The following is a 14120-nucleotide window of genomic DNA, read 5'->3' on the forward strand; positions in this document are numbered from 1 at the left end:
CTCTGGTTCACAAGGTCCTAATAAAACTCCGCAGGGACAGAGCGCATCTAATCCTGATCGCGCCAGCGTGGCCCAGACAGCACTGGTACACCACACTGCTCAACCTGTCCCTGGACAGCCCGATTTTCCCTACCACTTCTTCCAGATCTCATAACGCAGGACCATGGCAGTCTTCGCCACCCAGACCTGCAGGCCCTTCACCTCACGGCATGGCTCCTGCATGGCTGAACAGATTGGAATTATGTTGTTCTGCTCCGGTACAGCATGTTCTCCTAAGCAGCAGAAAGCCTTCCACTCGGTCTACGTACCTGGCCAAGTGGAAATGTTTCTCCTGCTGGTGTGCAACGCAGGATGTTGCTCCTTCTGAGGTCTCGATCCCCACTGTTTTAGACTACCTCTGGTCTCTTAAACAACAGGGCCTGGCGATATCTTCTCTGAGGGTGCACTTGGCGGCTATCTCCACATTCCATCCTGGAGAAAGTGGCCACTCCGTGTTTTCCCACCCCTTAGTTACTAGATTTCTTAAGGGCCTGGAGCGCCTCTACCCCCCGGTACGCTGCCCTGTCTCCACCTGGGACCTCAACTTAGTCCTAAGCAGACTTATGCATCCGCCCTTCGAGCCACTGGCGACTTGCTCACTCCTGTACCTGTCGTGGAAGACAGTCTTCCTGGTGGCCATTACATCGGCCAGAAGGGTCTCCAAACTTCGAGCGCTTACGGTGGACCCACCATATACTGTCTTCCACAAGGATAAGGTACAGTTGTGACCTCATCCGGCTTTCTTCCCTAAGGTAGTGTCGGCTTTCCATACCAACCAGGACATCTTCCTCCTGGTCTTCTTTCCAAAGCCTCACTCTTCTCGACAGGAGCAACAGTTGCACTCCTTAAATGTCCGTAGGGCGCTCGCTTTTTATATCGAGCGGACAAAGCCCTTCCGGAAATCCCCCCAGCTGTTCGTGGCAGTCGCTGAATGGATGAAAGGTCTACCCATCTCTTCCCAGAGGATCTCCTCCTGGGTAACGGTGTGCATACGCATGTGCTATGACCTGGCTCATGTCCCCTCGGGCCATCTCACGGCGCATTCTACCAGAGCTCAGGCTTCATCAGCCGCCTTCCTGGCCCACGTGCCTATCCAGGAGATATGTCGCGCAGCGACCTGGTCATCGGTCCACACCTTTGCTTCGCACTATGCTCTGGTCCAACGGTCTAGAGATGATGCAGCCTTTTGCTCAGCGGTTCTGCACGCTGCCACATCTCACTCCGACCCCTCCGCCTAGGTAAGGCTTGGGAATCACCTAACTGGAACGCATATGAGCAATCACTCGAAGAAAAAAAGACGGTTACTCACCTTTGTAACTGTTGTTCTTCGAGATGTGTTGCTCATATCCATTCCAAACCCACCTTCCTTCCCCACTGTTGGAGTAGCTGGCAAGAAGGAACTGAAGGGTGGCTGGGTCGGCTGGGGTATATATACGGTGCCATAGCGGCGCCACTCCAGGGGGCGCCCAGCCGACCCGCCGAGTGTTGCTAGGGTAAAAAGTCTTCCGACGAATGTGCACGCAGCACGCGCACACCTAACTGGAATGGATATGAGCAACACATCTCGAAGAACAACAGTTACAAAGGTGAGTAACCGTCTTTTCTGGTGCCCAGTCCCTTAGACTAAGCACGAGAGAGTAGCTGGTTGTGAGCAAGGGTTGTGGCCTTCTCCTAGGTTTTCAGATAGCTGTGTTCAAAGCAAAACATGCAGCTGGACGAATAATATTGATCAGACATGCGTTAAGCCGTTTGTGACTGATGCAAAGTGCCATCAAGACTGATAGGAAAACAGACTGTCAGCCCAGGACGGATGAGGCAATTCTTTGGATCATTTTTAAAAAGATGTCAGGAGCTTATTGAATTTCTTTTGGTGTCCTCAAGCTTTAGTGCTGCTATGTTGAGAATCATCCCAGTGATTAATTGGATGTGGACTGACGCAGAATTTCAGCAGACACAGAGAAGACCACAGCACCAGTGAGGATCAATTTGGATGACAAGTGCTTGGCATTTTATGAATGAGGGCCGTGCAGTTCAAAGGAAAAAAAAAACTTCTAAAAATAAATCTCTTCACCAAAAAAATACTTACAGGTGAATTACAAAACAAACGCTTGGCCTTCTCAAATGTTTAACATGTGCAGAAATGTCTCAATACAATTTTTTTTTTTGGCGGGGGGGAAGAGAACAACCCTCATTGTTTTCTGCTAGTTTTTTTTACACTGGAAATAGCAGGTCCTCACTTTTCCCTGAGGAAACCCACCTGGGAAGAGAGGTGGAGGAGTTGTACCGGTGGCTTAGAGCATTATGGGCCTGATCCCATGCCCACTGCTGTGACTGGGCTTTCCCCATTGAATTGAACAAGCTTTGGATCCTGGCTCATGTGACAGCACTTTCCAGGTCCTCCCAAGGTTTGCCAAGGTCCTTCATATTCCAGTTTTGAGGCCATCTTTTCACATCAGAAAGGACAAGGATGAAGTTTTTGCTCTGATGTTGCACTTTACCTTTGAGACTTAAAGATTTTTAGAATGAGTGTTCTTCATGTGGTTATAGATGGGACAGAAAACGCAGGATAACCTGTTTCAGTTGAATACAGTAGCATCTTTGTGTTATACAAAGGTGTAGTAAGGAGGAGAGTGTCAGACGCCCTCATGAAAACCCCAGAGCCAAATAATGGCTTTTTAAAATTCTGTATCCATTGCAAAGAAGTAGAGCATATTCCAGGGTGAAATAATTGCAGAAATGTTTCCTTAAATAGAAACAGCCTTTTAACCATCTCAGATACAAAATATGATGTAAAAATGCAAAGACCCATTTTCAAACACCATCAGCACACAACGACTCCCATTTCGTCATCTTGAGAAGTGGTAAGATTTCCAAATGTGAGGAGCTTCGGAGACAGAAGCTCTTGAAAATCTGCCCCTAGCTGTGAGTGCTGAGCAGTTCTGAAATGTTTGCCAGCCTGACCTTTCTAGCTCATCTAAGTTTTCCAAAGTCTGCCATGTCTGCAGGTCCAGCCAATCGCAGCTCCCACTGGCCGCAGTTCGCCGCTGCAGGCCAACGGGAGCTGCTGGAAGTGGTGGCCAGTAAGTTCCTCTGCCTGCATCACTTCCTGCAGCTCCCATTGGCCTGGAGCACCGAACTGGGGCAAGTGGGAGCTGCAGCTGGCTGGACCTGTAGATGGGGCAGGTAAACAAACCATCCCAGCCCACCAGGGGCTTTCCCTACTCAAGCAGCGACCCTAGTTTGAGAAACAGTGCTTTAAGATGTCTCCAATTTTCCCTCCCCCAAAAAACTGAGGTACCCAAAAATCAATAATTACTTTGGAAAACTTAGATGCACTAGATAGGTCAGGCTGGCAAACATTTCAGAAGTGCTCAGCACTCACAGCTAGGGGCAGATTTTCAAGAGCTTTTTCAGAGTGGATGCTCAGCTATTTTGGGTTATCTCAAGTTGGCCATCCCAAAATTGTGACAAGTAACAACCACTAATCACATTAGAAAACTTAGATCATATTGTAAAGCCCAGTGAATGGTTCATAGTTAATATCCTTACAAACCTTCTCTTTTTCTCCCCAATCCCCCCTCCCGCTCTGGGATGTTGTGTTCCTTCAATTGGTTTTCCAGATTAGACATTGTGTCTGCTTTACTCTGTGAATGCGGTGCCATTTGCTTGCATCCCTGACTAGTTAAGCTTGACAAGGCAAAAACAAAAATAAAGCTGACCTATTTTTTTCCTAGCCAGAAACAACAGCAACTGATAAAATCCCAAATATGTGAATCTGTCTGGGAATAAGAGACTGAGATGGGAAAAGCAGATGAACTGTTCTTGCACTGATGCATTGATTGATATCCCAGGTTGTGACACTTATGTGGAGTACAACACATACTGGATGTACAGAAGCAGTTTTTGCTGTCCCTTATGTATGTTGTAGGGGAATTAGCTGAAGTGGTTTGACTCAAAGGATTTTCTTGAAACCCAGGTAATAACAGCCATTGAGAACGTGCTGCATGGGACACCAAATCCTGCCATAACTTTGTTCTGACAGGAAGACTCCAGGGCAATCTGCTCTGCCTGTTGTTATGAGAGGGACAGGAACTGTGGTTCTGCAGGCACTGTGCAATTATGGGCCTGATCCAAAGCAGTGAAAGTGTTTTTTTAATTGTCTCCAATGGGCTTTGGATCAGGCTAACTGAGCAGAACATATGTGCTGTGAACAAGGGTTGTTTTGTTCTCAGCAGACTTGAGTGATGTATTCATGGTGGTTAATCCCACACTCAGGTGAATGCAAAAATGTCCTGCAGTTCTTAATGATTGCAGATTCATTCACTACAAATGAAAACTCCCTAGCTATCCTTTAACACACTTACCGCACAAGGCATGCCATGCATAGGTGACAGATTCTTTACTTACACTGGGAGTAAGTGGTTCCGGTCCCACTGACGCTGAACCTGTTGAGATGGAGTCTGTGAGTGACCACGTTCTTCTGTGGCTGGAAGAGGATGATGTGCACTTTGGGCGCGAACAAACAGCCGAGCACAACAAAGCCACTCAGACTGACAGAGATGCACATGGTGGTGGTCTGCACCTAGGAGAGAGTTATTGAAAAGTCAGTGCTTAGCTGTTAAATGCTGGGCAGTGAGGCAGCATGTACCGCAAGCCAGACTGTGACCATGGTAATCACCATGGGAGCTACTTACTGCTGGTCGTTTGTTTTTAATTTCTATAGATTTCTTGACACCAAATTCACAGCTGTCTCTTCAGAAGGTCTAGAAATGAGTGTGGCTTCAGAAAGTGCTAATGATATGACTTGGAAACTCCTCTAAAAAACTCAGCTCTGTACCAGTGCCTTCTGCAGTTCAGGGTATCAGACAGCACACCCTGGCATTCATGGCACAGTTTGTTCCTGCATACTGTAATGCAAATTGTTTATGTATTTCAGCATGCTAAACTCTGAGCCAAATAACACTGAGAGGCAGAAATGCAAAATTCCAGAACAGACATAATACAGCAGTAGGAGGAAACATATCTCAGTTTTGCGTCAGCAGGGGTCAAGCCTGGATGATCCATTGACTTGTTCCACTTCTAACTCCCACGACCCTGTGATTCCCAGAGATTTACCTAAGGCCTAGATGGTACCCTGCTGATCAGCACATAAGGGACTGCCTGCTTCAATGTATGACAGCGAGCCTGGGCACAAGAAGGCTAGTCAGATGCTCTGCAACACTGCATCCCTGCCTCATTCCTGGACAAAGCAGAATGCTTTCCGTAAAGCCTGGAATCTATGTGTGCCAAGAAGCAGGCTGTGTGGGACCAGATTAGGTCCAAAGAGATGGCTGTGCTATGCAGCGAATCCTCTTGAAAGTTAATTCAGCCTACGGCCTCAATCCTGCTAAGCGACAAGTAACCCCTTGCATTCATGAAGAGGGCCACTGACTTCAGTGAGATTTTGGGCAAGCATAAGGGCCTGCTCAAACAGGTCCATTTGTGAGACTGGGTCTTAAAGCTACATTAATGTAGACACAATTTCTCTGTGCTGTGAAATCCTTTTGTAGGGGGTTAGAAGATTCTGGGGGAAGCAGCCAGTGGGCCAATGTTTGTCCTTATAGCTTCAGAGAGCCATTATCTAATCTTATCTATGTAACAACACTCATCATTATGATAATTGGGTGCCAGTTTGCTGCCTCAGGTTCAGTTTAGTCTCTTTCCTTCAGAGCAGAGTCCTCAATTAAAAGGTAGAATTACACTTTCTCAAACTCCATTACTTAATCTGGATTATTACACAAGTAGGGACAGTTCTGCCTTCAGTTACATCCATGCCAAAACTACAGATTAACACTGCTATGGGGCTCAACTCTCAAAATAAACTTTGTAAGGGGAAAAACTAGAGCAGGGGATGGCCTATGTCATTATATGCGGTGTTATTTTTGCCATGTTGGTCTCAGGACATTAAGGAGAAAAGGTGGGGGAGGTGATATATTTTATTGAACCAACTTTTGTTGTTGAAAGAAACAAGTTTAGGAATTTAAACAGAGCTCTTCTTCAGGTCCTTTCTTTGGCTGCTTTATCTCAATCCTGCTAAGGGACCCTGACCAACAGCCATTTGTATCCATGCGGAGGATCTTTCTTTCTTTCTCATCTTCATAATCATTATATGTATTCAGAAGGTAGTCAATGGTCAGTATAATTAATGTAATAACACAATCACCCTTTACAAAAGGAGCTCACTTCAAGCTTTGCTCAGTGCATAGTGCTCAGATACCACATGGCGGAGGAACCGCTTAGGAACCTGAATGGACACAGAGATAACATGAACACCCTACCACATTTCCATTAATTCCTCTTTCCTTGCTTTCTACTGGCCTGAGCCAAAGCCCACTAAAGTCAGTGGCAAGACTCCCATTGAGTTTTATGCAGTTTGGATCAGACCTTAAGCAAGAAACTACCACCCACCTGCTTTCATGACAGCACAGTAAGCTGAGTGGTAGGACAATTTAACATCTGACTGTGTTAGAACTTATCTAACCCCCAGACTTTTCCCTTCCGGCACACCTCCTACAGTTGCATCCCCTAAGGCTAGGCTAAGATGAATCTCCAGCTGAAAAAAATGACATGCATTAACTGCTCTAACTCGTGCAAACTTGTGAGTGATTATTTAATAACATCAGGTCATACTGTGCCATCGATTCTGAAGTGGGACTACCCCCTGAAATCAAAGTGGAACTCCGTGTAAAAATCAAGGGTGTTAAATAGCCCTTTTCCCTCTAACATAGGAAAGGATAGTTTGTTTCTTCCCATGGTATTTGTATTAATTAACTGAGTGAATTCTACATTTCATTTTATTTCTTTTTCAGGCTTTAAAAGGCGCCCAAATCTCTGCATACATTTCCCAGTAGCCTCCCATTTTTTCACCCTTATTCATGCATCCTAAACCAGTTTCAAATATAATATTAAAAGCTCGATCCAGTCACCATTCACTTATTCATTGTTATGTCTCCTTGGTTGTTCTTTGTACAAACTTCCCAAATAATAGCTCCTGAGAATGACCCCACCAGCATTGTTTTACAGGAGAATGGAATGAGTAGATTACCATTCGATTATAGATAACAAAAGCATCACTTATTATGTATAAAATTTTAGTCCATTCAGTAGGACCAGTAACTGGAATTAAGTGAGATTAACAGTGTTACGACACCCAGAGTGGGAGCTGCCAAAGCACCTATATGAGAGTTTCATTCACTTAAGTCCCTTCCTGAACTTAAGTCAATGAGATTTGTGCTCCTGACTAACTGTAGGTGCTTTTGGAAATCTCACTGCCAAAACTGAGTTACATTCAATGGAGGTTTTTCACCCAAATCTCCAGGGTTCCTTTCAAATCCCAGCGATAGATAATAGAGTTGGAAAATATCACTTGACTCATCTATTCCTACAAGAATGTTGTAGGACTATTCTTTCTAGCATACGCACTAATGTCTCATTTTATCTGTTCCCACCCATTGAACACTTTGTGTCCACCTCACGATCCAATTGCTTTTAGTGTTAAGAACTTTTCCCCAGTGCCTATTTTTTCCTTCATTAGCTGAATGCTATTTCTCCTTGTCCTAACTTTTTATGAGACTAAATATCCCTTTCTTGTTACCTTGAAGTTATTTATAGACTGTAATCACATCTCCCTGGGTCTTCTCTTGTCTAGACTAGACTCATTTAGCTCTCTTAGTTTCACTCTGTTTGACATTTGCATTTGTATTTGACATCTTTGTATTGTCTCTAGTCTTTCTATATCTTTCCTAGCTAAGGAGACTGGAACTACACATAATATTCTTGGTCTGGCCCTACTAAGTCTGAGTAGAATGCAGCCAGTTGAAAATTTTTTGACTACATTTCTTGTTGAAAAATGCTGTTTTGTCAAAAACAAGTTTTGTGGCAACGTTGATTTTGACGACAAGGTTATACAGGTCCAGGAGGGAATCTCTGGAGATAGATAAAAGACCCAACCCCAGAATAGCTAATAGCCCAGTGGCTAGCATATTCACATAGGATTATGGGAGACCCAGATTTGAGCCTCTGATTTGGAATAGGGACTTGAATTGGGGTCATCCACATTCCTGATGATTGCTCTAACCACCAGGCTATTGGCTTTTCTGGGGCTGGTCTGTCTCTCGCTGTCTCTCAGGAAAAAATTCAAAAGGTCTCATTTCATTCCACGTTGGAATGAAACCAAGTTTTGAAATGAAACAATTGTTCCCTGGCCAGCCCTAATGTCGAGTGATGCTATTAACGCCCCTGTTATTTCCCTGATAATGTTATCTCCCTGACATATACCATCAGTTAGATCTGGACAAACATTTTCGGTCAAGGAGCTTGTTTGCCAAAAAATGCAGTTTCAAGGCAACCAAAACTATGAGTGAATGCATGTTGAATCTGGCAAATAGTTTTGGCTGAATAAATGTGAAAAAGTTCAGATTAATCATTTCAACTATTTTTGAAACAAAATGTTTTGACTTTTCATTTCCAGTGACATTTTGTTTAGAACTGTTGCTAGATTTGTTTAAAAAAAAAACTTTAAAGGGTAAGAAACAACTGAAAATATAACAAAACTGAAAAAAAATCATTTAAGAGTCCAACAAAATGTTTTGTTTAACCTAAAATTCTTTTTCTGGATTTTTCGGATCAGTCACCGAATTAAAAAAAAATAGAACATTTGTTCAACTCTACTGCTAATGGCAGTCTTGTCTTTTAGTTAAGAATAGCCATATTGGGTCACACCAAAGGTTCATTTAGCCCAGTATCCTGTCTTCTGACAGTGGCCAATGCCAAGTGCCCCAGAGGGAATGAACAGAACAGGTAATCATCAGGTGATCCACCCCCTGTGGGTAATCATCAGGTGGGTGATCATCAGGTGGGTAATCATCAGGTGATCCACCCCCTGTGTCCCTTAGCCTCTGTTTGCCAGAAGCTGGGAATGGCCTGTGGGCCATTCCCAGCTTCTGGCAAACAGAGGCTAAGGGACACTATCCCTGCCCATCCTGGCTAATAGCCATTGATAGGACCTATCCTCCATGAACTTATCTAGTTCTTTTTTGAACCCTGTTGTATTCTTGACTTTCATAACATCCTCTGGCAAAGTTAATCTTATTCACCTTTCTGTCAATTTTATAAATACAGCGAAACTTGGTGTAAGGACCATCTACCACAGCTACCTCCCTCATCTGAAGAAGTGGATTTTTTACCCATGAAAATTTATGCCCAAATAAATTTTAGTCTTTAAGGTGCCGTAGGACTTCTTGTTGCTTTTGTGTATACAGACTAACATGGCTACCCCTCTGATACTCCCTCTCCCTCATTCTAGTAAACCTGAGGTTTCCTGTACAATTTGGTTCAGCTTTTAGTTAAAGTTCACCTCTATTAGATAACTGTTTTCTGAACCTTGGTCTGAGCTATTATAACTGTGACTATCCATAATAATATACCAGTGCACGAATATTTTGCCCATGTGCTTCTGCCTCCATTAGCCAGATCTACTGTTTAGTGTAAAAACATTTCTGAACAACCACAGTTCAAAGCAAGTCCATCATCTGCTTAGAAGTAAAGTAACATTTTCATATAAAGCAATGGCTGATGTGTCTCATGCTTAGCAGGGCGTTAACAATGAAAAGGGAATGTTTGCTAGGGGCACTGGAGAGCACAAAAGTGAAAGGAAATGCCAGTCTTCCTGCTAAGGTGATGCACACATTTTATAGAAACAAATGTCCAAAGACTTACTCTGTAGTCACTAGATGTCACATAAAATATGGGGAGGAAGGCCAGCCAAATGATGCATGTTGTGTACATTGTGAAACCGATAAACTTGGCTTCGTTGAAGTTTTCTGGGCACTTCCTTGTTTTGAAGGCATATACAGTGCATAAGACAACAAGGATTACGTCATATGTTAAGGAGATTAACATACTGGAATCTTTGACATTGCATTTCAATATGACAGTCTCCCTTTTCTCAGGAAGAGTATACCGTCTGGTGCCCGGGGACTCTACTATAAGCCACACAGACACCACCATGATCTGTACCAAGATGAGGCTCAGGCAGATGAAGACCTGAGAGCTGGGGCTGATGAATTTAGGCCGTTGAGCACCATTCTTCACACCGTTAAATATTCTGGCTATGCAGTTTGTCTTTGTCAGCAGGGCGGCATAGCAAACTGAAAAAGAACTTCCCAGCCCCAAACGGCGTAAGGTGCAGATGGCCGGAGAAGGCTTGGCTATGAAGAAGAATGTCATGCTGTAAGACAGGAAGACCCCGAAGAGTAATATGTAACACAGTTCACGGCCGGAAGCTTTGACCAGGGGAGTGTTGTTGTGCTTGATAAAGACTGCCACAACCATGAAGGTACAAATAAAACCTAGACATGCAATGGTAACAGGGCCTATTGCCCAGGCATCTTCCCACTTGACATAGTCTTCTGGTAGGTCATAGCAGCCAGTCAGGTCAGCAGTGGGCCACTGCCCAAGCCCACAGTCTGCACAGGTAAATTCATCAGCCAAGTATTCAAAGGGCTCACAGGCAATGCAGATCCAACAGCAGACATCTCCTGGCTGCATATTCTTCATTTCATTAGGAGCACAGGGGTCGCTACACTGGGAAGTGGGGACAGAGCTTTTGGACCAGTGAATTGAGTCTACGTCCAGTGACAAGATTTCTGCCCAGTGACCAACCTTCAGGTAGGAATATCTGCCTCCGGCGTACTGGAAATTGAACACGTTGTATCGGCCTAGCCCATCTCCATAGGTGTCAAATTTGACCATGCTGTCCGCAGCATTGGGAGGGTTAAATGGAGCTGTCAAAAACAGAAAGAGAGGAAATGAACAGTGCAACTCTAAGCATTTTTCTTTCCTTTGGCAGGCATATCTATCTAGCAAGACGCTGTCAGTTTTTTAGACCATCTAGAGCGAGTGAGGAATTTTGATCCCAAACATCAATTATGAAATGTTCTTAGTGGTAGAAGCACCAGTTCAAGGAACAGCTGTGTTATCAATGACCAAAAGATCAAGGTCAGGTCTGAGACTTTACTGCAAATCTAAAGGAAGCATTGTTTTTCAAATTTGACCTTGTTGTGGAGGTCACCTATGAAAAGATTTCTCTATTACAAAGTGGCATCCCATGCTAAAGCTATGCACAGGGGCCACATTTCAAAATGATACATGTCCCGCAGTATATGGAATGCACTGCAGAGCACTTCGTACACGATAAATCCTTTCAAGGGTCTCCTCCTTTACTAACATCTCCATTTCCCACTATTTTGGTTTCAAAATATTTCATTCTACAGACTATCAAGAACATCTCTGCAGCTCAGTGGTAGCATGTGGACCAAGAGTGACTGGACTAAAAGCAGTTCACCTCTGACCACTCTTTCAAATGCACATTCTAAATATATACAGAGTCAACCTGGAACCCTCCCTACACTGTTAAGGATGGAAAAATGTAGCATTTGTAAGGCCCCTTCCCTCAGATTTACAAAGACTTTTTGGCCTAAAAGCTAGATATTAATGAGCTCTATAAAGGTTCTGTCCAAATGTACAATGGCTCAAATCTTCAGCTGGTATAAAAGTGGCACAGCTCTGCTGAAGCCAGTGGAGCTATGACAGTTTAAACTGGCTGAAGATCTGGTTCAATACTTTGAAGTTTGCTAGGCTCCTATTAACTTACAAGAATGAACTCATTTGACAAAGCTCATATTTAACTTCTTTTCACTGAATATGCCATTCCTTGGATGGACAAACTAGAGATTGTATCCTGCTACTTCCCTGTTTAAAAATATGCATTTCACTGATCTACATAGTTTTGGAATTTTTCCTCCTGGACCCAGTTGAATTAAAAAATACATTGAACGTGGACAGCAACTGCTTGGATATCACACATTCTACATCCTCTGTTGTTACTGGTGCAAATGTCTCAGGTATGTCATGCTCATAGCTGGTTTTTCCCAAGGTGGGTTTCTGGTAACCTTAGAGATAAAGCATAATAGCTTCCACCTTTAGAACATAAGAACATAACATAAGAACGGCCGTACCGGATCAGACCAAAGGTCCATCTAGCCCAGTATCTGTCTACCGACAGTGGCCAGTGCCAGGTGCCCCAGAAGGAGTGAAGCTAACAGGCAATGATCAAGTGATCTCTCTCCTGCCATCCATCTCCATCCTCTGATGAACAGAGGCTAGAGACACCATTCTTTACCCTTCCTGGCTAATAGCCATTTATGGACTTAGCCACCATGAATTTATCCAGTTCCCTTTTAAACTTTGTTATAGTCCTAGCCTTCACAACCTCCTCAGGTAAGGAGTTCCACAAGTTGACTGTGCGTTGTGTGAATCCCCTATTCAATTGCATGCTGATCAGGGCCAGTGCAAGGAAGTTTAACGCCCTAGGCAAAACTTCCACCTTGCACCACCTCCCCACCCAGCTAACCTCGCCCCCCCGTGGCAGCTAACCATGCCCACCCCCCACCAGAGGAGCTCCCCGCGGCAGCTAACCCTGCCCGGGGAGCCCCCCTCCACGGCAGCTAACCTCGCCCAGGCAGACACCACCCCCGCAGCAGCTAACCCCGCCTGGGCAGCCCCCCTCCACGGCAGCTAACCCTACCCTGGGAGACTCCACCCCTGCGGCAGCTAACCCCGCCTGGGGAGATACCACCCCCGTGGCAGCTAACCCCGCCTGGAGATCCCACCCCAGCTTACCTCGGCTCCGCCTCCTCCACAGAGCACACTGGCACTGCTCTAATTCTCCTCCCCTCCCAGAGTTGTGGTGCCGATTGGAGAAGACTTAGAGCGGGGGCTGTGTGCTCAGTGGAGGAGGCAGAGTGGAGGTGATCTGGGGTGGGGAATGGTTCCCCTGTGTGCCCTCCGGGTGGCCAGCCCCGCCTCCCCGCCCCAGCTCACCTCCACTCCACCTCCTTGCCTGAGCGGGCTTTTAGGCACCCTTGACCACTAGGTGCCCTAGGCGGCGTGTAAGTGGTTGCACCGGCCCTGATGCTGATTCCTTCCCTCCCACAACAAGGGTATTGTCCCACATTCATTGCATGGAGATGCAAGAGGAGAGCTCCCTTGTTGCCTGTGACTATAAGACCACCATCAAATAGCATGAGAAATTTAGCATCTCTGTAGCACCTGGAAAGGAAGTTGCTAGACTAATGCACATTATTTTAATGTTGCATGTGACTGGGAAGGTTATAATGTCAGGAGAGAGGGGGAAGAAGGGGAAGGGAACTTTCTCCAAACCATTCAAACCCCTCTGATATCCCCATTGTATGTACAATCCTGAACCTTCGCGTTGTCTCTTGTCGTTCAGGAAAGGGGATCATTTTTGGCAAGATCACAGTGTTATTCAGTGGAATTCACCCTGCAGAATAGAAGGCATTTTAAAGGAGCCTCTTGGTAAGAAGCAGTTTGGAGCTGGACAGTGTAAAATGAAGCCAAAGAGAGGATTTATTTGGAACAATCTGATTTAGAGGATGATATTGAAGTAATTATAAATTCCATAACAATTTCCTGCCATGCCTTTGTGTCTTATTATTATTGCATCCTAAACAGTTAGGAATCCATCATACTCTGGTTGCCTATATTGATTTTGTTACAGCTGTTTGTTAAGCTGCCCAGCATGCACTGCTGTGGTCCTACGCCGCGCTTGGGGAATGGATAAAAACTCCTGAACTGGAACTGTGACCTTCTGTGGGGAATCAATATTGTAGCACTTCAGCCTGTTAAAGCTGTGGAGCGTTTTGGCTTTTTCCACAGGCTGCGGGTCACAAAGAGAAAGAAGAATTATTAAAAATGTAAGAAGAAATGGCAATTACCATGTGATTTATTGTACCTCTCTCGCTGCAGCACAAAAGGGGGACAGCATCATTGGTAGGAAGTGAAAGTGTATTTACTGCTGGTGGGCAATAAACGATTTCTCTGCTGGTGTGTCTGGTTATGGAACTGGGTCCACTACCCTTGCTAGAATAAATCTCCCCTTCCCCCCTCATCTCACATTGCTGTTGGGTAATAGCTTTAATTCTGTCAAACTCTCATTTACATAAGCAAAGCCCTTTAGTTAA

The 14120-nt window shown here is 44.8% G+C and overlaps 1 protein-coding gene across 4 annotated transcripts in view; it reads right to left on the minus strand.

Annotated features, from left to right (window-relative positions):
• GRM3 (glutamate metabotropic receptor 3) overlaps window positions 1-14120 on the minus strand; it is a 172564-nt gene that overhangs the window by 12386 nt on the left and 146058 nt on the right. For all 4 annotated transcript variants that reach the window (XM_050936827.1, XM_050936828.1, XM_050936829.1 and 1 more), the window contains 2 exons: window positions 9796-10862; window positions 4447-4621 (listed from right to left, as the gene is read on the minus strand). In XM_050936827.1, coding sequence (XP_050792784.1) covers window positions 4447-4621; window positions 9796-10862 — 1242 coding nt within the window. The remainder of the gene's footprint in view (window positions 1-4446; window positions 4622-9795; window positions 10863-14120) is intronic.

The sequence above is a fragment of the Gopherus flavomarginatus genome, chromosome 1 (genome assembly GCF_025201925.1).
Source record: "Gopherus flavomarginatus isolate rGopFla2 chromosome 1, rGopFla2.mat.asm, whole genome shotgun sequence".
Taxonomy (NCBI): domain Eukaryota; kingdom Metazoa; phylum Chordata; order Testudines; family Testudinidae; genus Gopherus; species Gopherus flavomarginatus.